The sequence below is a fragment of the Equus asinus genome, chromosome 1 (genome assembly GCF_041296235.1).
Source record: "Equus asinus isolate D_3611 breed Donkey chromosome 1, EquAss-T2T_v2, whole genome shotgun sequence".
NCBI lineage: Eukaryota > Metazoa > Chordata > Mammalia > Perissodactyla > Equidae > Equus > Equus asinus.
Genome location: NC_091790.1, coordinates 100350094 through 100376250, shown reverse-complemented (window position 1 = coordinate 100376250; position 26157 = coordinate 100350094). Strand labels below are relative to the sequence as shown.

General features: G+C 51.2%; 1 protein-coding gene and 1 long non-coding RNA gene across 4 annotated transcripts in view; one reads left to right on the top strand and one right to left on the bottom strand.

The window, feature by feature from the left end:
• Positions 1–2740: 2740 nt before the first annotated feature.
• LOC139042677 (uncharacterized) lies at positions 2741–18393 on the bottom strand. Of its 3 annotated transcripts, XR_011499689.1 has the most exons (5): positions 16051–18393; positions 15264–15508; positions 10814–10893; positions 5306–5397; positions 2741–4280 (listed from the first exon to the last, which is right to left on the bottom strand). It is a non-coding gene; the product is annotated as an uncharacterized lncRNA (long non-coding RNA). The 3 variants fall into 3 exon arrangements; XR_011499705.1 differs by lacking the exon at positions 10814–10893; XR_011499699.1 differs by lacking the exon at positions 15264–15508 and having other exon boundaries at positions 2743–4280.
• Positions 18394–18684: 291 nt separating this feature from the next.
• RAMP3 (receptor activity modifying protein 3) overlaps positions 18685–26157 on the top strand; it is a 30434-nt gene continuing 22961 nt past the window's right edge. The window contains exon 1 of the mRNA XM_014828396.3: positions 18685–19173. Within this exon, the coding sequence (XP_014683882.2) occupies positions 18888–19173 (286 nt within the window). The 5' untranslated portion in view covers positions 18685–18887. The remainder of the gene's footprint in view (positions 19174–26157) is intronic.

The following is a 26157-nucleotide window of genomic DNA, read 5'->3' as shown; positions in this document are numbered from 1 at the left end:
CCGCGGCTCTGGCTTCATGCATGGCGAGGAACTTGGGGCTGGGCAGGCCACCATGGCCCTCGCTCTGTTGCACCAGCTGGATCTCTCTAGAGTTGCCGGGATCCACACCGCTGTCGCCATTGCACGTGGTTGTGTAGCACCTGCAATGTGCTAGTGGGGCTGAGGAACCGGCTTTTAGTTGTATTGCATTTCAAGTGATTTAAATTAAAAAGTGGACAATTCCCTTATTAGAAGACTTTTAAGTATGTTTGTAGCAACTTGGGTATGTGACTCTACTTTTTCAACTATAAATTTTGTAAAATCAAAAGACAGTTTGAGGAGCTCCATCAGAACTGAGGTGTGCTGTAAGTGTAAAATTTGCACCAAATTTTGAAGAATTAGTACAAAAGAGAATGGAAGATATCTCATTAATGATTTTTAATATTGATTACATGTTGAAATAGTACTTCAAGTATAATGCGTTAAATAAGATGTCTTGCTAAAAATAAAATTTCACCTGTTTGTTTTACGTTTTCCTAGTTGGTCACCAGATTTACCACGACCTGTGTCGCCCACACTATAGGTCTAATGGACAGCCCTGCTATGGATGGTGAGCCCATTTGGAGTGGGTGCAGAGGAGACAGAGACAAGCGCGGGAGGCTGGCAAGAGTCCTGGCCCTGTGCGTGTGTGTGGGGACACTGGGGACACTGGGCTCCAGTCCTAGCACTGAAACATTCCTGTGGGACTGCAGGGGAAGCAGAGAACCTGGTGTGGCAAAGCGTCGTTCAGCCAACACGGAATAGCTGCTTTTTGAAGGTAACAGAAACAGAGAAAGACCCTGAAAACAGGCAGTGAAGTGACTGGAAAACAAGCAATAAAACAAAACATCGAGTATTGACTCCACCTGAGTCTTCCCCAGAGCTCCTCCTACTCATCTCGCACGAGAGACAGGGTCTCGAGGTGGCCAAGCTCCGCTGCCCCCCGGCTCCCCATCCTGCTCCCAGGACACGGCCATGTCCTGGAAGGCCAACGCACCTGGAACCACAGGTGAGAGGGCACACCCTGGGACATCCCTGGCTGGCTGTCCTTTACCTGTCCTTCATTTCCATGACTATAACTGCTCTCCCCATCTGTGTCTGTCCTGACTGCTACATAGGTGACGCTTGAGCCATTTGAGGAGCTGCTGTGGTCACGGGGAACACATGACTGAGAGAATTTTGGGAAAGGCTGTGTGTGGAAGGAAAAGGACCCGGGCAGAGTCCACTCATCTGGACTTGATGCCCGTGCGGCCATGTGGGCTGTGTGGCTGCAGGTAGCAGGAATGTGGGAATGCAGGGCCTCACTTCCACAGGAAGCCAGCCAACCGAACTGTGTGTGCGCTGCCTTCGTGGCTGCAGCATTCTACTCTGGGAATGTACATGATGCTTATTAATTAATGTAACTGCATTTTATTCTAGGAATGTGTACAATGCACGGGACTGTGCAAAGACTGCACTGTGATGACAGTAACGCCTTGTTTGTTATGGGGAAACTCTAAGGTGGGGTTGATGAAAGCCAGCGCCGCACAGAGGAATGCTGTTCAGCCATCAGAGATTGTATCTTTGTTATGGAAGAATTAGTACCATACAAAAAAAGAAAATTTACCTTTGGGAGTGGGACCGACTGAAAAGGAGAGCAGAAAAGAACGTGCACTTCCTTCTTCACTGCGTTGCGGAGAGTGTTCGCCTGGTACACTGACTCTGTCTTCTTTGTTGCAATCATCAAGCGTTACTTTAACTTCAGAAAGGGGTTTTACAATTACTAAGTGGTAGAATGATCGTAACAAATTAATTAAAAAAATTTAGGCATCTTCTCTGTTATATTATTTTATGTGACTCTAATTTAAAAAATTAAAAAGCAGTTTGTGCAGCAAAAAGAGAAATGATGTGTCACACAGAGGTGGGGGCAGCCTGCAGCTAGGCAGGAGAGAGGACTGGCATTTGGGTTCTGTCTCTCTGCAGACAGGCTACTCATACCACCTGGCAGTTTCATTAATTTCAGCAAAGACAGTTCTGTTCCAGGGACTCAATGTTCCAGTTCCCAAGCTGGGGGGTGAGGAGTTGGGGCCACAAGACGTGAGAGCAGAGGGCCTGGACCCAGGGAGGGCCCTGAGCCAGACATGGAGGAGTGGAGGAAGAGCTGGATCTTGGTGGGTGAAGTCGGGGGCAGAGCTGGATGGAGACAGAAGGCGCAGTGGCCAGAGGAGCAGACCCGGAGGAGGAGGGCCCCAGGGGCTAAGTGTGGAGGAGCTAGTGGATTCCAAGAAGAAGTCGGTCTTGCTAAGTGCACAGAGTGGGCACGAAGATGCCCTGAGAGAGGAGCAGAGAACATGGAGCTCTCCCCTCCAAGCTCAGCAGGGGGAGGGCAGGCCTGGGCCAACTCTGAATCCTGCCAAGGTTCTGGTGACCTCTGTGGGCATCCCCAGCCCTCATCCTCTTGCCCTCCGTGGTGTGTGGCACTGGGACAGGGTGTGTACCTGGTTGGGAGCACAAACTGAAGCCCCATTTCCCCTCAGTCCTAACTAACTGAGAGAATGACCTAATGGCACCCTCAATGTGACATGACGTTGGCATAGGTGAGGAAGACCCCTGGGGAGGGCACTTTGAGGGGAGATGACTGATGTTGTTTGACTGGCCATGATCCCCTTTGGGCAGAATGACGGCTCCTTTTTCTTGGGGGGATTTTGACTTGGGGTTTTGTTGTGTGAATCCTTTGTAGCCAGAGGGCTTATATCCTTGATATTGAACCTGAAGTGACTTCACTCACTCGTTGTGCAGCAAGCCAATCTCTGACACTGGGTGTAGTGGAAGAAAGTAGGAATTTTATTGCAAAACACTGAGCAAGGGGAATGGGCAGCTAACACTGTAATTTTGAACTTCCAAAAAGCTACAAGCAAGAGTTTTTGTTTGGGGTTTTAGGTAGGGGAGGGGGGCATGTGGCCTTCTGGGCTGAAGTTCTAAGTGTCCTCTGCACAGGTGTGACTGTCTGTTCTACATGTTTCAAGTGGTGGCTTTTTAGTCTTTAGTCTTTGATATCTAAAGTTTGCAATCAGTCATTTTAGCTTCTCAATGTTCCTCCAAGATGCTTAGTCAGGCAGGGGGCTGTCAGCAAGTTCCTCTCTTATCAGTGGTCCTCCTGCTGTTCTGCAAGGCAAGCTCAGAAACTTTGGTTATTTTGTTTCCCATGTTAACCTTGTGGGTACAAGGCACAGTTTCACCCTAATCCAGGGAAATTTTAACTCCTTCATCTTCAGTTTCAATCCCCCTTCTCTTTTGATCATTCGTCAATCTTGGGGAATGGGGATGAAGACCGCTCCAGCTGCTTCCTGCTGTGAAAGGGTGAAGTTCCAGGTCAGAGGAATGAAATTGTTCTACCTTTACTTTAAAAATATTCTTGGGGGGCTGGCCCCGTGGCCAAGTGGTTAAGTTCGCGTGCTCTGCTGCAGGCACCCCAGTGTTTCGTTGGTTCAAATCCTGTGTGCGGACATGGCATTGCTCATATAAACCACATGAGACAGCGTCCCACATGCCAAACTAGAAGGACCCACAACTAAGAATATACAACTATGTACTGGGGGGGCTTTGGGGAGAAAAAGGAAAAAAATAAAATCTTTATTAAAAAAATATTCTTGGGTACCAGGCAGAGGAGAGCAAGGTATGTCCTGCGTGACTAATATTTTAGTATTCTGATCAATGGTTTTGGAAGAACACTTAAGTCCACATTTTATAATTACATAGACAACCACACGTATTAGCAAAATCACAGCCCAAATTTTAGTATCCCCTCCATAATGGATATTAATCCTTGGGGAACTGAGGAGAAGAAGCCTGTAAACCAACCAAGGTTAGGGCCTGGAACCTCAGGTGAAATCCAATGTAGACAAATAGCCGGCTGTCTAATAGTCCAACAAGTAAGGTAAGAATGTGGGGGTCATTCATTACGTACTTTTAGGGGACCGTCTTCTGTACAGCAACTTGAGATCTATTAGAGGTTCACTCGTCCATTTGGAGAAGTCAGTGTGTAGAGTATGAAGCCAGCCAAGGTTTGGGTGATCCTGTTGCGATGTTCTTCTATGGCATGATTCCTGTTTCCTGTGGCATTGCTTGTATGGTCCCATTCAGCAGAGATGAAATTGATCTTCCGGGTGCTTGTGTTTCCGGTATTTTAATAGGATTCAGTCTCCACTATAGAGATGATGCAGAGGAACATCTGAGCATGTCTGGTTCTTTAATTTGAATTCTCTCTGGGTCTTTTGGATCATCTGTAGAACATAGGAAGGGTCTCCCAAAGTTAGGCTTATATTGTGTAAGCAAGTAACCATATATTTAACAAAAAGCATTTCCAGAGAAACAGAAAGAAAACAAGGTTAATGGTTGGAGCAAATTACAAACCAATTCCAGAGCCCATGGGATGGCCAGTCAAGAAGATTTCTATATGTCAGGATTGAAGTATCCCCCGCAGTTTGAAATGTCTCTGATGATGTCTGTGGGTACCCAGGGGAACTTTTTGCGTGGCTTATACAGCAACAGGCATGAAGATTTTCTAAACATGGGCTGTCATGGTGTTCTCTCTTAAGTTTACATCAAGTTTTCCAGCTTCAGTTTGCAAATAGAAAGCAAAAATCTCAAACACAATTAACAGAACCAGAATCCAATGTCTCCAAATGTGTATTATAGTTTCTATTGAAACATAATGTTTCTCTCGAAAATCACCCTCATTTTCACCAAAGATAGCCAAATTAAGACTCATTGGTTCACAAAATAAGTCTATTTTCAATAAACTTGGCCTAATCATTTACATAAGTGCAGCAATTGATCATCTAGGCTCCTTTAAATCTGCTTTGCTGGAACTTTTCACAGGGAATCTCAGGTTGAACCTTAAAGGACTCTCAAGGACAGGAAAGCCAAGCCAAGGACTTGTCATCAGACTCTGCCTGCAATACCTACAGATTTGGGTGAATTTCTCTCTTTTTGAGGTCTCTGAAATATTCTGAGGTTCTTGCACCTGCCAGGGATGTGACCTTTTCTACTCACCTGGTAAGGTTGCTGGGAACCCTGTCAGCAAGGTACCAGGACAATATTTCCAAGTGGCTTTATTTGTTCTATAAAGACAATCCTTGTCCCTTAAGTTTATGCATGAGTTTACGCATGTTTCTCTCAAATATGACATTCAGTCAAAGCCTGGGTAATATAACCAGTGTTTCCAATTGTGTCCGGATATAGGGAGAACACATTCTTATTAAACTTATGCAAATAACTATATTGCCATGAAAATAAGAATACTCACTCATCAAGAGTTTTCAAATTCTGGAGGGATCAGATAGGGAGAAAAAGGTAAATGCTTCAATTCTGCTTACAAATTGCTATAAGTCATAGTTCCTTAAGAGAAAAGAGAAAAAGATTTTCTTAAATCTGAAAAAAACATTAAAAATCAGCAATATTCAAACAAAAGTCACAAAAATTATAAACATCTTCATTAATTTATTCAGTCTTATATAATTAATTCTTGATCTTGATCTTCTGTTAGCAGTTTTATGAGGCCATCAGTTTCTCTGTTAGAGTTCTGTAATCTCTTATCCAGCTCAGTTTTATAATCTGAAAGTTTATCAGAAACCTGCATTCTAGAGTAAGTGTCGGAGTCCTTTCCATGAGTCTCTTTAAAGGTGAAACACATCTGCAAAAACATCAGAATGAAACAACTGTCTGCAAATAACAAAACATTAAAAAATGGCAATTGACAAAGACATTTGACCAATTCTGTGACATGCAGCACTTTGAGATAATAACCAGAATTATGAGTGATAATCAAAACAGATCAGAATTTTTGGAATATTATATAATTTTTTAAAGCACTTATATTAACAACATTTACCCACACAATATAACCTAGGAAGATTTAACATTTATTTAACAATGCTTCCCATGTAATTTAACATGTCAAATAAGTCTAATTAGTTTAATATCTCTCTTTATAGAATGAGAGAATAAATTCTTTGAGAAGTCCCAGGGCCCATTGGAAATTGTTAAAGTTCCTTTTTAAGTCAAAAGAAAGACTTTACCCAGGATTTGAACCTTGGGAGAGTTTGTCAAAAATATCAAAAGTGGGGGCAGCCTGTGGTGCAGGGGTTAAGTTTGCATGTTCTGATTTGGCGGCCCGGGGTTCGCCAGTTCAGATCCCAGGTGTGGATCTATGCACTGCTTGTCAGGCCATGCTGTGGCAGGTGTCCAACGTATAAAGTAGAGGAAGATGGGCATGGATGTTAGCTCAGGGCCAGGCTTCCTCAGCAAAAAGAGGAGGATTGGCAGCAGATGTTAGCTCAGGGCTAATCTTCCTCAAAAAAAAAAAAAAGCAAAATCAATAGGGCTTAAAACACTTGGTCAAATAGGAAACAATGCTTAGTTATCCATTCAATCAAGGTGACAACAGAAGATGTCAAAGGCAAACAGAGAGAGTTTAAACAGTTAAAAAAAAAACCCACCTTAATAGAGAGATCATAGTCTTTTTGAACACAGGCAATTATTTTAAAAAAGCATAGACTTTCTGTCCCCAGGTAGACTTACTCAAAATGAAAAGAAAAACCTGTAGTCTCCTTATCAAGAGAAGACCAAAAGTTCAAAAAGATCATTCTTTCAGGAGAGAGAAAGCCAAATTCTAATTTTGTGCCAGCTTACCCTGTATATTGAAATTCATTCATTTAATTGAATTCATTTAAATCTCAGCCAACTTTACCATGCACAAAACTCCTCAGGGTTTTGCTTCCACAAACCTGTCACTTTTTACATTCAGAATTTGTCCCATTTTTTTCTTTTTTTCTTTCCTAGTACTTTAGGACAGATTTTTCTTTCTTAACGAAACTAACAAAGATATCTCTATTATTTCTACCTTCTTTACTGAAAACATACATTTTACTTTCCTTGTATATAGAAATATGTACTTTCTCATAGAAAATTCCCCAGCATACACAAAACATATTTATCAATAAACCTAAGCATCTTTCAGTTTCTCTGAGATAAGAAACCAAAGGCAGACAAATCCATGCTTAGTAATCAATTTCTAATGTTTTATCTTATGTAGAAATCACCCAGATACTGAAGCAAACTCCAGTGACCTGGAACAAAATTCCCAGAACAGAGGAAAACAAATGAAAGGAAAAATAAGATTTCAGTTATTGACTTCAGTTCCTTGAGTTAACAAGGAAACTCAACAAAAGGACATCCATTGCAAACCACAACAGATAGAGCCCAGAGGGCTGCCAGGTGTAATAGAGCTCTGATTACCATTATTTCTAGCCAGTCCTATTGGAGAGGGTTAGCACAAAGACAAAACCAAAAACTACCAGCTACTTAAAGAGACGTCTTCCCAAATCCTGAACCTAGTTTCTTCCACGGCCAAAAGTAAAAGTGCAGTGGGCCAATGACTTCTGGTCAGCAGCTCGGACAGCTGCAGGACAGCTTCCAAGAGAGGCTCTCTGCCAGAGGCTGGTGTGCCATAGGAGAGATGTCCACTTGGGATGATATCCCATCTGGGTTGCCAAATTTGATAGCAAACCTGAAGTGATTTTTCTCACCTGTTGTGTAGCAAGCCAATCTCTGACACCCGGTGTAGTGGAAGAAAGTAGGAATTTTATTGCAAAGCGCTGAGCAAAGAGAATGGGCAGCTAAGACTGTAATCCTGAAAAGCTACAAGCAAGAGTTTTATTTGGGGTTTTAGGTGGGGCTGAAGTTCTAAGAGTGGCCTTAGGAGGCGAAGTTCTAAGAGTCCACTGCACAGGTGTGACTGACTACTCTATGTTGCACATGGTGGCTTTTTAGTCTTTGACATCTAGAGTTTACAATCAGTCATTTTAGCTACTCAATGTTCCTGCAAAATGCTTAGTCAGGCAGGGGGCTGTCAGCAAGTTCCTCTCTGATCAGTGGTCCTCCTGTTGTTCTGCAAGGCGAGCTCAGAAACTGGTTATTTTGTTTCCCATGTTAACTTTGTGGGTCCAAGGCACAGTTTCACCCTAATCCTAAGGGAAATTTTAACTCTTTCATGCTCAGTTTCATCCCCTGTTTGGTTTGAAAGTTTTTTCACTTACGGTCTGAGGCTCACAAACTTTCGGGGTTTGGTAATCACAGCATCCAGGTCCCTGACCCTGGCCAGCACCACTGTCCTACTGCCACCCCATCCCCGAGGCTTCCATGTGGTTCAGGGGGACTCGGGGTCTTTGTGGGAAAAGCGTGCTGCCGAGTGTTCTTGGGGAAGGACCCTGATGGATGGCAGCTGTCGTCAGGGGCTCAGGTGTGAGTGACATGTGACTAGTGAAGACATGCATGTGAGGACGTGCAGATCCAGCAACACTGCACTGAGTGCCCTTGGGCAGCTCTCGTCTCTCTGAGCCTCAGTTTCTTCACCTGCTCCTGTGTCAGGTGGGGACTCCTGGGCCTCATGGGTGGGTTATGAGGTTCAGAATACAGTGGGGAGTCCAGGCAAGAATTCCAACTCTCTTTCTATTTTCGAGTGTCTATTTTTGCGCTTTTAAGAGACATTCTAATCCAATTTCACTGTTCACTAGATGAAGCTATACTGTGCACTGTTACTCAGAACGTTTGGGATTCAGGAGGAAAACATGAGTATTTGAAGTGGTCAGACGTTGAGAACAGTGACGCCCCTTCTGAGAGTGGAACGCAGTGCAACAAGAGGGTCTCTGTGCCTGTTCTAGTAAGTGAATCCCTGGCTTCAGAATGTCTCTCTTACAGTGAGAAAGGCCAGACGTGAAAGAGGTGACTGTAGGGGTGGAGTAGTCGGGGAAGGCCGAGACAGGCGGTGAGCGCGGCATCCTCTCTGCTGGTTCCCAGGGCGGAGGGAGCACAGTGTGTCTCAGGGGCTATCAGAGCTGCAGCCTGTGAGGACAGACAGCCCCGGGAGGCACCAGGATGTTCTGATACCCGGACCAGGGAGACCGAGGGAGGGAGTGGTCCAGGCACTCCTGCAGGGTGGAGTAGGGTCAAGGATGTGGCTGCTGCTGCCTTGGGTCCCAGGAACACACATGCTCGCTGGGCTGAGAGGCTCCTCAAGGCTGAGAAGCGGGGTTTGGGGAGACTGCCCTCTCCCTTCCCCCCAGGAAACATCAGGGGAACAAGAGTGCCATGGAAAAAGGGGAGCTTGCAGCTTGCTCATGCCTGGTCCTGGATGTGCCACTTGCGCCTTATTGTGCATTGCTGAGGCCTGCTCCCAGCACTGTCCCCTGGAACTTCTGCAATAGTGAAGCGTGCTGTCCAGTGTGCAGCCACATGAGCTTATTGAGTACTTGCCTGTGGCTAGTGCAATTGAGGAACTGAATTTGTAATTTCATTTAACTGTAGTTAACTTAATTTAAATAGCCACATACAGCTGGGGGTCTGAGAGCCACATTTCCCAAACTACGTTGCCAGCTGGCTTCCTGTTAGACTCTCTGGTAGGAGGCCAGGGGGCTCCTCTGCAGACCTCCAAGTGCCAACTCCCATGCCGTGGGATGCTGCCCTCCTCAGCACCCCTTCAGGCTCCTGTTCTGATGGCCATCCTCCTTCCGCAGAAGCAGCCTCCTCCTGAATCTGTAAGGCAGTTTTCAGTGGAGCCAGAGTGAGAAAGAGCTCTGAGGCTGTCTGGACGGGCTGTGGTGCAAGCTGAGCATCTACTTGGGCCCGGCCCTGCAGATCCGATGGTGCTCGACGTGTCTGCGGTGACAGGGATGCTGTACGGAGCCTCTTGCAAGTATTGGTGGGAAAATCACGGCCCAGACCTCTAAAGCTTTGGAATAAACTCTTGTTCTCTCCCGCAGTAACTATTCTTCTTGTGAGAAGCATTGCCTAGCTTGCTACTGGGACCAGGTGGAGACCGAACGCCTGATCAGAGCAGGAGAATTGACCAAGTGACCCAAGTTTCTCCTCATGAAGTGCATTTTATCTGCACCAATCAGTGAGGTTGGGTGCATGCACTAGTAGTCTATCATTAAATTAACCTGTGTGTGTATATATACATACGTACATACACACATATACACACACATTCAGGCAATACACATGTACATATCGACATATACACACACGGACACAGACACACCCCTTCAGGCTCGAGCACACCTGAAAGGCACAGGCACAGTGCATGAGCAGTTGGCCCAGACTCTGGTCCCCGCTCCTGCTGCGTTGTCTCCTCTCCCTCATTGCAGGCCCGTGGCCTCGTGGAGGGCTCCTGATCATCAGCTGACTGAGGACCTGGTGTACAAGTGGCACCATTTGAACTTAACAGCGGCACACTGCCCCCGCCCCTGGGTTCCCACGCATGTGGGTGGGGGCGTTCTTGTAATGAGCAGAACTTCAAGCAGTGCATTTGCGTTGTCCGCTTTGTCTGTTCCAAGAGATGGCTGCAAATGTGGGTCTGCACGACCCATGGGTGGTGGCTGACAGTTGGGCTGGGAAGTCAGGAACTTGGGAGGAACTGGACTTGTCACATGACTTGTGACAGGACGGTTGAGGAGGGGGTGTTTGAGGATGATTGTATCTGTGTGATTACACTCTGAGGGGCATCCGCTCCAGAACCAGGTGGACACAGTGATTCACCGTGTGACATCAGGCACCAGTGTCATCAGAATTGAAAAGTCTTACTATCTGACCCATGACCCAGGGCTGTTTACCTCCATGTCTCTCTGACAACTGACGAGGTGACCACATTTTGGGTTTACTGCCCGTTTCGATGCCTCGTCTGTGACTTGCTTCTCTATATTCCAGAGTCCACTTTTCTGTCAGGTTGTTACTGATCCGTGGACATTCCTCTTACCTTTAGATTTGAATCCTGTGTGTCACAAATACTTTCTCTCATCAGGTAGTTTTTCTTTCCACTCTATGGTGTTATTTTTCCTGTGAAAGATGTAAAATTTTATGTGGTCAAAAGTATCTGCTACTTTATGGCTTCTTGCTATAATCCAAACTAACTACCCCAGAATTATAAACACGCTCTTCTATATCTATAGTAATACTCTGATAGATTTTCTATGCTCAGTTCTTTTGGCCCATCTGAAATTCACGTGATGTGAGGTCAGGAGAAACTTCATTATTCTCCCCTAAAGGTAACTGCCCAGCCACGCTTTGCCCTCTGATGTGAAACGCTGCCTGTTGACGGCCATGTTCCTCTGCTCCATCCCCTCTGTGTCTTCCTCCCCTCACACTCTGCTATGGCTTTGCTGTGTGGGGTGCAGTGTGGCGTGAAAGAAAGGTCGGAGCCCATGGGCCGTCTCCTGGAGGCGTCACTGAAGCTCTGCGCAGACTCCCTTTACTCGGTCTTCTAGGTAAAGTCCTGAAGCTCAGATTTTCAGTGACTTGCTCACTTCATGGACTCTCAGCTTGAAGATTCGAGCCAAAACTGCCGGCTCCAAAGCTTGTGCTTTTTCAGGAACACGAGTGAGGGGAGAGGTCATGGACAGGGGTCTGGGCAGTTCAGAAATGGTGTTCCAGGAACAAGTCAGCAATGTGGTCCTCAGCGTCAGAGCATCCAGGGCTCTGTCCAGATCATTTCATTTCAGTCTACACTTTCCCTGGGAATCGCATGCTTTCCTTTGGCTTCAGAAATCATCTGGATGCCAAAGACCTGCAGGCCTGTTTCTCCACCCAACCTGCCTCCAGGGCTCCAGGCCTGGGCATGGACCTGCTGGAGACGTCCCCCTGGGAGGGCTCAGGGGCCCCCAGTGCAACCTGCTTCCAGTGGAACCCTCCCTGCAGGCTGTACTTTTCCTCTCCCCACTCAGTGAATGCTGCCAGTATCCACACAGGTGTTTGAGCAGCCATCCTTGACTCTTCTCTCTCTCATGCTCTGCCCAGTCCTTTCTCGAGTTCTGTCAGCATCTGCCCAGAGGGCCCCTCGGAAAGTGCCCGCCCCTGTCAACTCTGTAGAGCAGGCCTACTTGCCATCACACAAAACCAACGTGCCCTGTGCTGGCCTCAGGGCTTCATCTCCTTTGGCCCAGCCCACAGCCTCTCTGGCTTGCTGCATTTTCCCACGGCCTTCCTCACGCTCTTTCTATCCATGCGACCTCTCTCCCCATCCTCTGCACTGCCCCCCGACCTCGTCCCTGCCCAAAGCTCGCCCCACTTCCCCGGGCCTCCCCAGAAACTTCTTGTGTGGATTCCACACCTATTCTTGGTGTCAGGGCCTGCTCTGGGGAGCCCAGATCAAGACAGGGGCCATACTAGTTGTATTGGTTTTAGGAAGTGTTAGTTTTCTCCAGCCACCATAACATTTTACCACAAATGCAGCAGCAGGAAAACCATGAACTTATCACTGTCGAGTCCCACTCCACTGGAGGGCCCCTCGGCTCCCCAGGCTGAAATCAGGCATCTGTTTCCTTGCTTGTTCGCATCGTTGACAGAACTCTCTTCCTTGCAGTTGTAGGACAGAGGTCCCCCTTTCCTGGCTGGCTGTCAGCTTCTGACGCTGCCCCCCTTCCTTGGCTCGAGGCCCCACCACCATCTTCAAAGTTGGCAATGGCAGTCGAGTCCCTCTTGTGCCTCCTCGTGTCTTCTCCTCCTTCTGTCTCATCTCCCTGACCCAGCGGGAAGGGTTCTCTGATTTGAGGGACTCACGTGACAGTTGGTCCTGCCCAGACAACCTTGGGTGATCTCCCCATCTCAAGGTCTGGGCCTTAGTCACGTCTGCAAAGTCCCTTCTGGCACGTAAGGCGACATTTTCCCAGGTCTTGGGGATCAGGGCGATGGCATCTTTGGGGGCCATTATCCGCTAATCACACTGGTTTTCCCCTTTCTCTCTCTCTTTAAAGTCTAGTTTCACCTTCTCAGGGATTCATCACATAAAATGCACTGGAGTGCTGCGGGCTCCTGGGCAAATGCCTCTGCAGCCCTCCTCCCTAAGCCCTGGAGCAGAGTCAGGCATCTGGGGACTCTGTGGCCACCAGAGAACCTGTTCTTTCTTTGAAAGGTCACGTGGGAGGGAGTATCCTGCCTCCCCCTTCTGTCCCCACTGGACTCTCTAACGAGTGCTACATCCTCTTACAGGAGATGGAAAGGGGTCCCAAAAAACATCCCTTCAGCTCGCACTGTGCCCCCCAGGTTCTAAAATGCCTTTGTTCCTCCAGCCCTGGGAGAGGCAGGGCAGCTGCTTTCATTGTCACATTTCCCTTTGCGCTTGCGAGGATGGAAGGAGCAAAGAGCTGTGCCCCAAACTGGCCCCTGACACCAGCTCCCACTCTTCGTACATGTCACCCGCAGGAGCAGGGGAGAGGCGGGAGCTGGGTCAGTGGGCTTATGCTCAGGCTGCGTGGAAGGAGGGCAAGTCAAGGTCTGGGAAATAGCAGTGTTCACTGTACCCACCTGAGGCCCAAAGAATTCTGCCTGACACACACATGTGCACACTCACACTTTACACACCACACTCACAGGTATACTCACAGCACATGCATATCACGCGAATTCACACACTGTGCGCACACACTGTGTGCACACACTCATGTACATAGACATGCATATATACCCTTCCACACACACGCACACACAGATACAGGCACACAACACACGCATGTGAATGTACACAAAAACTCTCACAATACACATTTTACACAAAACCCACCACATGCCACATACAGCACTAATGGGAAAACAGGAGGAAGCAGAAAGGAACTTAAATTAAAAATCACCCAGATCCCTCCAGATCCAGAAATGACTATGGCTAACATATTGGTATATTTTCCTCAAAACATTTTCTGATAGATTTTACAAAAATTAAAGCAAATGAAAGTAAACTGCTTTGAGTACTTAAAAAGGAAGTGGATGATGATGAATAGATAAATAAAATGTGGTCTAAATATACAGAGGAATATTATTCAGCCTGAAAAAGGAGCAAATTCTGACACACACTACAACACGGATGAACCCTGAGGACATGATGCTCAGCAGAATGAGCCTGTCACCAAAGGACAAATACTGTGTGACTCCACTTATATGAGGTCCCAGAGTAGTCAGATTCATAGAGACCAAAAGTAGAATGGGGGGTACCAGGGGCTGGGGGAGGGGCTGGGGAGTTAGTGTGTAATCGGGACACAGTTTTGGTTTGGGAGGATGAGAAAGTTCTGGAGACGGACGGGGGTAATGGTTGCAAAGCAATGTGAATGTGCTTAATGCCACTGAATTGGACACTGGAAAGTGGTTAAGATGGTATATTTTGTGTTATGTGTATTTTACAATAATAATAATAATAATAATAAGGACACAGAGAGTTGAGTCCTGAGCCCTGGTGTGGCCGGAAACAGCTGAGGGTCAGAGCCCCTCTCCCGGGCCCTGGGGGATGTCCCTGTCCCGCCTTTGGAGATAGACTCTCTGCCATGTTCCCATGCAGGTGTCACGGGTCCGCACTTCCCAGGAGGATGGACACACAGTGGTTTACAGTCTGTCGGCAGGGGGAGCCAAAATCCCAGGCACCTGCCCCGCTCCTGAGCCTCCTAAGGCTTTGCGGGGTGGGGGTGGGGGGGGGACCTCCAAACCAGTCGGCTGCCCAACCTTAGCCCTTCCCATGCGGGCTCCCCAACATGACACCGGTAGGGGCCCAGATGCCACCGGTATTTCTCCAACCCCATTTCTCTGCTCCATGGAGATGAGGCTGGTGGATGACGTCCTGTGCTCACAAGCCTGTCCCTTAGAAAATAGGCTCCTTTAGTGTTGAGAAAACTTTTTCTGAAAACTCTTTAAAAGTAAGTAAAATTGCTGAATAAATATCATGATAATAGTGTGTCACTCAGGGCTGAGTCAGGAGTTTGGTATAGAGAACCAGCCACCGAGACGGGACCGCCTACGAAGAGCCCGACCTCACGGCAGGGGCACCCAGGCAGCAGACTCCCACAGGAGGAGGACCTGTGGGGCCAGGCGCTAACAGGAGCATCAGTTATCAATGCAGCCATACGGGGGTGGGAACTGAGCATGCCCGTGTCACAGGTGCCGGGGTAGCTGCTACTCCTCTCTGGGGTCTCAGACCATGGGGTCTGGCAGCACAGAGGGTGCAGAGCAGCCCCTGTGGGCTCCAGCATTGGTCCCTGCCCCCTCCTCTTGGGCATGGGGCCTGTCCCCCTCCTCCCTCCCGTGATGTCCTCCGAGCTAGTCTCTGGGTGGCACCTGGCTGCCAGGCCACTCACAGGGGAGCAAGACTACTTGGGCTCACCCTCGAGGGCTTGGCTTACTCTGTGGGGACTGGGCCCACCCAGGAGCCACGGGAGAGGCAGTGGTCTTACCTGAGGGTCTCGTGCTCACTTGATGCCTGTGTTTCTTGGAGTACCTGGCATGGGGTCCCAGGAGCTGAAGAGGCCCCTCCTCAATGAGCATATCTGCTCATTCTCCCACCTGGCAGACTGTGGCCCAGGCAGGGGTGAGGAGGGGATAGAGAGGATTCTCAGGGAGCTGCCAGCAGGCCCACTGGAGAAGGTAGTGTCTGACCTCACTTTCCTGACATGGAAGCCGCTTGCTCAGGGTGGTGGGGCTGCGAGGAAGAGCCAGACGAGACCACTGGGCATGATGACTGCTCCGGGCCTGCTGGCCATCTGGGTCCTCTCCATCTCCACCTCCACCATCTCCACCTACATCATTTCTACCTCCACCGCCACCTCCATCATCTCCAGGTCCATCTCCATTGTCTCCACCGCCACCTCCATCCCCACCTCTATCACCACCAACTCCTTCATTTCTACCTCCATCTCCATCATCTCCACCTATACCATCTCCATCTCCAACATATCCTCCTCCATCTCCATCATCTCCACTTCCACTCCACCTCCGTCACCTCCACCCCCACCCCCACCTCTTTCACCTCTACCCCCATCTCCATCACCTCCACCTCCATCACTTCCACCCCACCTCAATCATCTCCACCTCCATCACCTCCACTCCTCCACCTCCACCTCCATCACTTCCCTCCCCCAACCTCCACCTCCATCACCTCCATCACCCCACCCCACCTCCACTTCCATCCTCCTGTGCCTGGGAATCTCAGCAAGGAGCGGCTCCCTAGGCCTCGGTCCTCACCTCTGACATGGGAGTGAGGCAGGGCAGTTATTCTCTCTAGCTTCAGATGGAAAATGTGAGGCTCCTTGAAGGTTTTCTGCTAGGAAGATAGCGGAGCTTGGCTGGAGCTAAGTCTCTATGTCTTCCACAATCCCCTGCTCTGAAATCTGGATCAGAGCTGCTGATCTGGGCCTGCCATGCGCAGAGGGAGCCGGGCCTGGGGGGAGGGTCTAACGGAGAAGTAGACACCAGGATGTGGACCAGATTTGTGTAAGCCTCCTGGAGGAGGGGTGGGCGTGCTGTTTCCAGGGGAAATCTTGGGAGCTTGGAGTGGGTTTCTATAAAACCTCATTGCATCTATTCTCAAGGGTGTGTGGGCTGAAAGGAGGGCAACTGGGGAGGCAAAAACTCACCCAGGCATGACATTCTCCTCCTTGGGGGCTGGGCTGCATTTGGGGGTTAGACTCCTGGGTGGGGTGGTGGGCATCAGGGAGCAGAGGAGGACTGACTGGGAGACACATGCATGGGTTCCGGGATCTGAGAGTCTACTGTTGGATTCCATGCTTGGCAATGGCAGGGCTGGGACTCAGGGACGCCACCTTCCAGAGCTGAGACAGGCAGGAGCCAGAGCAACGCCCTTCTGCAGATGCCCACTGACTGCCTGGGCTGAGTCCTGTGGGATGGGGCCATAGTGACCGGCTCAGGTAGTGGAGAGGAGAGGCACCAGGCAAGGAGGAGGGGTGAACAGTGGTGGGCATTCCCAGTGAGTGGGCTGGAGGGGAGCCTGAGGGGTCTGCAGCTCTGCAGAAATGACACCTGACGACCTGCTGTGGAAGAGTGGGAGGACAGAGGTGGAGGGTGAGGCCGAAGAGGAGACCTGGAGGACAAGCCAGGGCCTGGGCAGATGCGAGATGCTCTCTTTGGGGAGGAGACGACCCTGAGGATGGGTGACTCATTTCCTGAGAGTGAAGCTCGTGAGCTCAGGGAAGGAGCTGGATGTCACAGCAGCTGGTATCTTGAGTCTATCCTGTCTTGTCTGTCCTGAGGCCCAAGGGCTGCAGCTGGCCTCTGACACCTCCCTGGGACACAGAGTCAGCTTGGCCCCAGGAGCGGGCTCTCTTGTGGAGGGGGGGCATCTGTCCTTGGAGGGATCCAGGCTACAGCCTCCCTGATTGCGGATTCCTCACACATCATCCTTGGGCAGCCCCAAGTAATCAGTCATGAGCACAGACCCTAACCCATACGCCCAGGGTGTCCCCTTGCCCAGCCCCACCCTCTCACCTTCCTCTCTCAAGCCCATCCTTCTGCCAGGCCTGGATGGCCCTTCTGGTCTGCCTGGGAAGGTCATACCCATGTACTCAGACCCAGTGGCTTACACAGCAAACATGTGTCCTTTCTCACTATCCTGGGGTTGACTGGTTCTGCTGGGAGGCTGTCCTACTCGAGGCAGGCCCAGGTGCCCAGGTACCAACTCATTCGGGACCTCAGAGCTGCTGGGACCTCAATGTGAGCTCTCATCCCAGGGCTGCCCATACGGCTGCTCCTCATCCAGGAAGAAGCACCCTGAACCAACATGGAGCAAGAGCTGCCAATCTCTTAAGTCTCAGCCTTGGAGTTCCCAGAACGTCCCTTCTGCCGTGATCCAGAGGCCACAGTGACCTCTAATGCCAGCCTAGATCCGAGGGTGGGGGTCGACGAAGGGTCCCTGATGACCCTTGACCTGCCCTGCTTCCCCTAGGCTGGATCTCCCCAAGCTGGCTTCTCCCTGATGCCTGCTCTGTCTCCCCAGCTGGAACGCCACCCCCAGCCTGCTGTGACGGGCCCCAACTCTGGCCCTGCCCCTGGCTCTGAGATACTGTGGTAGCTCCCTGCAGACAGGCCAAAGGCAGTGCTGGTTCTCATTTGTCCCTTGGTCAGGGTCTCGGGGGCTGGTGAGGAGTGGGCCCCACTTCCCCGGCACTCAGCACCAGCCAGGCCAGCAGGCCTTGCTCTGAAGGGCTCCAGGCCATTGGGGCAGAGCTGGGATGAGCCCCCTCAGAGGAATGTCAGCTCTGGTACCTGTGCATTCTACAGAGTGCGTGGGAGCAGTGGTGGGCTCCCAGCAGGGGGCACAGCTCTACTCAGGGGGCCTGGGGTGCCCAGTGGTGCCAGGACAGAGTGAGGGGGAGGCAGAAGGGCGGGAGCAGTGGGGTGGGCTAGGGTCTGTGCTGGGAGCCTGAGGGTGATAGAGATGACCAAACTGGCCAAGTGATCCACGGTGGGAGAAACCTGAGTCCCTCTCTAACCCCCTCGGGGTACCCGGTCTTTCTCCTGGCCCTCATTTTGTCCCTTAAGGCATCCCAGAGGGCACAGGGCAGGGATCAGGTCTTGAGGACTATTGTGTGTGTGTGTGTGTGTGTGTGTGTGTGAAGTATCTACCCAGTACCTACCTTGGTCCAGAGGGGTGTAAATGTTCCACTCACAAGGAAGCTCCCAGGAAGGTGTCCACTAAGGACTGGGGATAAGCTGCGCTTCACTCTGGCAGCGCCTCCCTGCCCTGCACACAGGGAGCACTCCCCCCTCCCCGCCCGCGGCCAGCCCTCTCTCCAGGCAGACTGTCCCCCTCGGCACACCCCCTCCCTTCCCCAGTCTCTCACTCAGGCACGGAGCTGACGAAGCTGCACAGCATTCTCCTTCCAGACACTTTCCCGTCCCTCGGGGGCCCGCTCCCTAAGCGCCTCTGCTCAAAGGTCCCCTCATTGTCGGAACCCCGTCCACTCCCTGCCAGGCCGCTCCCCACTCTCACCCCACCGTCCCCCAGCCCGCACCTCGCCTGCCCAGCCGCGCTCGCCGCGGGCCGCACCCCCGCAGCGGGAGGGATGGCTCATCTGAGCGAGAGCATCCTACCGGGGAGGGCGCGCCCTGGGGAGGAGTGCGAGAGGCGCGTCCTCAGGGGGAGCCTGTCCTGGGCGAGAGAGCGTAGTGGGGGCGCGTCCTGCGGGCGGGATCTCCGTGGCCCCAACCCCGTCTGGGCCCCGCCTCCGGGCGCCCCCAGCGCGCCCAGCCCGGACCCAGCCGAACCGCGCCGCAGCCGGCCAGCCATGGAGACGCGAGTAGTGCTTTGGCGCCCTCAACTTCTCTCGCTGCTGCTGGTGTTGCTCTGCGGTAAGGGGACCCGGGGTCCTGCACCGGGGCGCCCCAAGCTACTCAGGGGCCATGGGGACCCGGGCGACCCTCACTTTCCCGCACCTGCGCCCGGCTGCGACGCCTGCCCTGCGCTGACTCCGGAGAGCCCGGCGCACCCTGCTCCGGAGGGGCGAGGGCTGACCCGGGCGCCGACCCCAGGCTCCACGGCAGGGTGTTCGACCTGCTCTTTCCTTCGAGGACCTGATGGCGACGGAGCCCGGCTGGGAAGGGAGGCAGGGTCTCCTGCCGGCGCTGCCCGGCCAGCGGGCTTGGGCCACGCCTGCCTCTCCCAGCTGCGATGTCCCCGGCCTCCCTGCCCCCGGCTGGGGACGCCCTGCTAGCGCGACACTCTGAGAGGGCGGAAGCGGGCCAGGTCCGGGTTCCTTCTCCCTTTGAGGTACTGAGCTCCCCGTCCCGGGGCTCATGTGTGCACACCACGCGCTCGGCTGTGGATGAGAGGAATCCAGAACTGGGTAGGGCTGGACCTTCCCTGCTGTGCTTTGTCCTCCTGAGGACATCCCTGTAGTGTGGGTGAGTGTGTGTGTGCATGCACACGTGTGAGAGTGTGTGAGTCTATGCACACGTGTGTAGGCGTATGTCTGGGGTGGCTGGTGGGAGGAGGCAGGGAGCAGCTCTCTGAGGCTTCCCCTCTTAGATCTCTTCTCCAGCAAGAACAGACAGCTCCAGGGAGGACACGTTGCTGACGAATTGGGAATGGATTGAATTAAAAGCCTGTTTTGAGAAATCTTACCAAATAGAATATCCAAGAACAAGTAAGAGAGTGTGCCTGTTTGGGGAGGGCTCCGTGGGCGACTTGCTGAGGCTGGGAGTTGAGCCTGGCTGACTCTGGGAAAGTTGGCCTGGGAATCAGAGGGCTCAGGGCTTGTCCATGAGGGCCACTGTCCCTGGGTCCTTTGGGTTGCTCTCTTGCCCTCACTGGCCCCAGTTTCCCTGGTTGTAAGATGCAAAGTTGGGCCTCTGGGCAATATCCTTGTCAGCTTTGATGACTTGGAATTTGGTTATAGAGATGGAAAAAGGCTGGATCAGCCCGTTGGCATCCCCAACTCCAGGTTTCCCTTCTGTGGAGACATCTGGGTGGAGAAAGCGTGGCTTCATTTCACAGCCCAGGGTTAGAGCTCCAGGGTTGGGTGGATGTTTGTGTGGAGCCCAGAAATCAGGAGCATGCTGATCTGGATTTCAGCAAGCTCCAAACACAGGGTCCCTTGGGTGGAGATTTAGGTCCCTATAATGGAAGGAGAATCCTTCAATTTGTGCTGAGGGAGGTTGAGGCTCCCTTCACCTGCCTCCGACATGGAACTGAGAAGGACCAAAGGCAGACCCTGCGCAGAAATCTGTGTTAATAATCCTGGGCTCACATCAGCACAGTACTGGAAGGCCATCTCATCCGGTCTTGTTGGTCCCACTGCCCCCTCTCGTGGAGCATGGGCACAGGCTCCCCTGCCAGGGTGAGGCCAGGTAGCCTCTCAGCAGACCCAGCCTAGTGCTGGCCTGTCAGAGCAAGGGCCTCAGGAATTGGCTGCTGAGTGAGTGAGGGAGATGCCGGGAGAGGCAAAACCTGCTCCTGGTCACACGCTGATTTGTCAGAGGTGGGCCTGGGGCCACATCAGCCTCGAGGCTGCTGCGTCTAGAAGGAGGGTCCCACGGCTGCCAACTGTCTCTGCTCTGGATCCTGACACCCTGCCATCCCTGAGCTGCCTCTGGGCTGTGCAGAGTCGGGGGCCTGGCCACCTGGGGAGCGGGCCCAGCATGGGGGCTGGCTGCTGTTGACCACAGATGCCCGTCAAGGACTGGTTCCCCAGCAGGGAAGCTGCTGGCTTCGAGGGCTTCTTTGAGAATTCCAAATCCTAATTCAGAAGCAGTTGCCACGCTGCAGGGCCCTGGGGTGGTGAGGTCCAACAGAAGTCTGCTCAGCCAGGGCTCTGCCTCTGTGCCTGGCTCTCGACTGGACCCTTGGGTCTGGGCATGAATCCTGGGCACCTACCTCCCTTTGCAGGTTCTTAACCTCAAGATTGTAAGGCACTTACTGGCCCCTAGCCTCAGTTTCCCCAATTGCAGTGGAGATGCAGGAATAGTAACCTGTAAAGTGCTGCTGTGACCATCAGTTTGATCCAAGCAGTTCGGTCTCCATAACCCTGTGCCAGGCCTGGGAGTGTGGAGCGAAAGGGTTCAAGCTTAAACAAAGGGATGTATGGGAAGGTACCCTCCAATGCCTGCACACGTCCCGTGGGCGTGTGAGTCTGTCAGCAACTGTGCCCCGGGGGCTCACTTACAGCACCCTGGCCAGAGTGCCCGTGTGTGTGTGCGCATGTGAACATGGCACTGCCACTGTTTTTATCAGTGGTAAGAATAAAGCTGTCCCGATGCTGAGCCACCTCCTGTCACATTGGATTCTGTGGACTCAAGTGGGCCCAGGTGCAGTGCTGGGTATCAAGTACCTCAATGTCACAGTGACTGCAAGGAGGTGGTTGGCCAAGAGATGCCTTGGAGGTCATCTGACACCCCTCCTCCTTTTATGGATATGGAAACTGAGTTCCAGAGTGGGGAGGGAACTGCCCAGACTGCAGGGACTGGGGGTTCTAGAAACCACAACGTCCTGAGGCCAGACTGGCAATGGCCCGCCGCTGCAGAGCCTGGCGACTCTGTGGTCTGGTTGCTGCTCATTTCCGTCCAAGGAGGATGAGAGCTCCTGTATTTCATTTCCAGATGACTGGCCAGAAAAGGCCTTTCTCTTGGAAATGCATCTGTTTGGCTGTTTATCATCTCCCGGAGTCTGGAAGTCCCCGAGACGAAAGAAACACAGTCCTGTATTTTCTTTGTTTCTCTGATGGAACCAACTGAAATGGTTTTCTATTTTGATTTAATTCCTGAGACCTGTACTAATGCAGCCTTAGCTTGAGTGGGAGCGACCCACTTTCTTGGTGTTGTCAGGAATCTGTGTCTTTATCCTGCTGTTAGGACACTGGGTGGGTTGTCGGGCTTTGCTGGGGGCCTCTTAAGCCGAGTGTGCATTGGAAAAGGTGCTGGAATGGGCCTCCCACCCCAGGGCACTTGTAGTTGGTCTGACAGGTGTGGCATGGTGCCTGCCTAGTGCCTGGGCATCCTCACAGCATCCCCCTGGTCCTTGATGGCTCGCTCTCAACCAGCCCTGGCAAGGCCCCTGCTGCACTGGGTAGGTGGAGATTCTGGGGCACATGGACGTTCTGGTCCAGGAGGAACGAGGAGGAAGGGAGAGGAAAAAGGGGGTTCATGGAGAGGAGGAGAAGGAGGAGGTGCTGGGCTGGGTCTTAGTGATCTGACAGGTGGTGATCGGGGCAGGCTGAAAGGATCTGGGGGTCCAGGTCCAGGTCTGTGGGGTTCAGGTGGTCTAGATAAGCCAGGTCCAGGTGACCATGGCTGGGAGGCATGGCGGCAGCTAGCAGGGGGTGACGATGTGGGACTTGCTTGGCTTATGCCCATGTGGCTGGTGCTGCTTAGGAGACCTACATAGGATGCTGAGACCATCCTGTCAGGGAATGGCAAGGCCAGGCCCAAGGATGGACACAAGGGCTGGACATGGAGAGCACCAGGTGGGCCTTCAGAGCCCATGGTGAGGAGCCCATTGGTGAGCTGAAAGGGAAAAGGTGCCTTTGGGACAGGGTTGTGATGGGAGAAAGGAGCACGGGCTGTCTTCCTCATCATCTGCCTCTATGTGCCCCCAGGGGCCTGTGCTCCACAGAGTCACCGATGCCAGGCCAGCACAGCCTTGGACACAGGGCTGCCTTCCTGCCAGCTGGCTGGGCAGGTGCAGCTGGGCAGGGTGGTGGAGGGAGGATCGCCTGCCCCGGGTATACCCCGGCTCATGCTGCCTCTGTTTGGCTGTGGGAAAGTCACTTTTCCTCTGGGCCTTTACACTTTAAACAGGGGGTGCGGTCAGGAGGCATAATGCTTTTCCAGGCCCCCCCAGGATAGATACCGGCCCATACCCCAGACTTGGTGCAGAGCCCAGCCCTGGAGGTGCACAGAAATGCCTGCTGGGTGAGAAGGAAGGGAACGGGGAGGCTTGTACTGGGAAGGCCCACAGCAAGGAGATGGGCCTGAGCTGTCTTTGTGCAAACTGAGATGGGATTGGGGTGACGTGCCACTGGGGGCAGCTCTGCGGGCACGTGTCCTGGGTGTGGCCCCCACCGTGTTACTGAGCAGGTGGATGACCCTCCCTGGCCACAGTGGTTCTGTCTTTAAGTCCCTGAGCTGTCAGGCTGTCCTGGGGCTCAGTCTCATGTAGGACAAGGCACTCAGTGGACACCGGCCAGGACTGAAGGGGAAGGAAGTAGGGCAAGGAGCTGCCAGGCAAGGGTCACAGTTCCATTTCCAGATGGGGAAAGGCAGGCGGACTCCAGGTTCTGGCTCTTCCTCTTCGGAGGGTGGTCCTCCGGCTTTGCATCACCTGGAGCTCGTCAGGGAGTAGCATCTTGGCGCCTCAGGCCTGCATTGAAAAGATCTCCAAGTGACTTCCGTGCACGTCACACAGACAAGTGTTGCTTTCCACCATTTGTTCTCAGTCTCCGCAGCACATTGGAGTCACCCCACTGGGGGAGAGGAGGAGGATGTGTTTAACAAACATGAAGTCTCGGTCCCCGCCTTGGGGACTTCCATGTGATGGGCTGGGCAAGTGTGGTGTGCAGCCCAGTCAGCCCCTCCTCTGACTCACGTGGTCATGCTGAGTTGGGGCTGGAATGGAGCCCCCTAAACCCAGAGCCCTCTGGGTGGGTGAGATGGAGGGGTGGGCTCGTTCATGTGCTCCGCACCAGCCTCAGAGAGGAATGGCTTTGTTCTACCTTCAAAAGCCTTTTATTACAATTATTGTTTCCTTCAGAGACGTCAAAGTTGAGAGCTATATTAAAATAGAACCGAATTGACAGCCTGGGGAGCACAGAAGCCGGAGCTGCTGGAGCCTGGAAAGGAGGCTGTGCTGACGACGGACAGTCTGATCCATGGAGGAGACTGGGCAGCCAGAGGGTCCTGGCAGAGCAGTGTGCGGGTGGGGCAGCAGGGGGCTGAGGGCAGCAGTGATGCGAGTAGGTGGTTGGGGCCACATGGTGACAAGTTGAAAGAGATTTCACAGGTGCATGACTACCAGTGAAAACACCCAGAATCAGAATCACGCTTCTTTATTAACGGGAGACAAAGGCCCAGAAAGGCGAAGGGGCCTGCCCAGAGCCACACAGCAAATCAGTGACTGCAAGGGAGCTGGGCCAGGCGTCTGGTGGCTTGTGTGGTTAAGCTTCAGAAGGACGTTGCCCATCTTTCCTGCAGAGATGGCAAGACTTCTCCTCAGAGGGTGTCAGCTTCTGTCTTGGTTGCTGCTTGTGTGGGATCCCATGATTCAAAAGCTCCGCGGCCAAGTTTGGGTTCAGTGGAGGAATGCTAAGGTTGAAGTCACCTCTGCCTTCTGTCAGGCTTTAAATAGGTTTAGAGGGCTGTGCACCTGCACCAGTCTGGCTCTGGGTCCACCTTCCACTGTCACTTCTTCCCATTTTCCCCCAACTGTTCACGCCCACCCTGGCTCCACTGGCCTCCTGTCTGTACCCGGTAGACCTCCACTGTTCATGTTTCCTATAATCTTACTGATTGTTTTGTCTATTGCTCTGTAAATTACTGAGAGAGGAATACTGACTTCTCCAACTGTAACTGTGGATTTGCAGTTTTCTTCCTGCAGTTCCATCCATTTTTGCTTTGTGTATTTGATGTTCTGTTATCAGGTGCATCCGTGTTTAGCATTGCTGTGTCCTCTTGATGAATGGAGCCCTTTATCATTATGAAAAGACCCTCTATATTTCAGGTATATCCTTTGTCTGAAATATACTTCATCCAGTATTAGCATAGCCACTCCCTCTTCTTTTGATTAGTGGTAGCATGGTATATCTTTTCCCACACTTCCACTTTGGATCTACTTGAGTCTTTTAAAAGTAGGATTCTTGTAAGTAGCCTCTGATTGGGTTTTGCTTTTCGATCTCATCTAACAATCTTTGCTTCTTAATTAGGGTTCTCAGACCATTTACTTTCCATCTGATTATTGATTGATGTGGTTAGGTTTAAATCTATCATCATACCATCAGGTTTTTTCCTCTCTTCTCTCTCTTTTTGTTTTCTTTTGGACTTAGTGTTTTTTTTTTTTATTATTCCATTTTATCTTTGTGTTTTCTTTTTTTTCCTGCTAATTGGCTGTAATTCCTCTTTTCTTATTACTTTAGTGGTTGTTTTAGGGTTTGTAGTATATATCTTTAACTTACCACAGTCTATCTGTAAGTGATATTATAACAATTCATGTAGCACAAGAACCTTCCATTTCTGACCTTTATGCTATTGCTGTCATATGTTTTACTTAAACTTAAGTTATAAATACATTATTATTTTTGTTTTCACAGTTGGTTATCTTTTAAAGAGATTTAAATATTGAGAAACAAATTTTATGTATTTGCTCCCGTAGTTACAATTTCTAGCGCTCTTCATTCCTTTGTGAAGATCCACATTTACTTATGATATTATTTTCTTTCTCCCTGAAGGACACCCTTAAATATTATTTGAAGTTTGAGTGTACTAATGATATTTTCTTTCACCTTTTGAATCTTGGAAAAAGTTTTTATTTATTTTGTTTAATTAGTTAATTTTTTTTGAGGAAGATTAGCCCTGATCTAACTACTGCCAATCCTCCTCTTTTTGCTGAGGAAGACTGGCCCTGAGCTAACATCCATGCCCATCTTCCTCTACTTTATATGTGGGACGCCTACCACAGCATGGCTTTTTGCCAAGTGGTGCCATGTCTGCACCTGGGATCTGAACCGGCGAACCCTGGGCCACCGAGAAGCGGAACGTGCGAACTTAACTGCTGCACCACTGGGTCGGCCCCAAAAAGTTTTTATTTTTTAATAAATGTTTTTGAAATAAAATTCATGCACCACACAT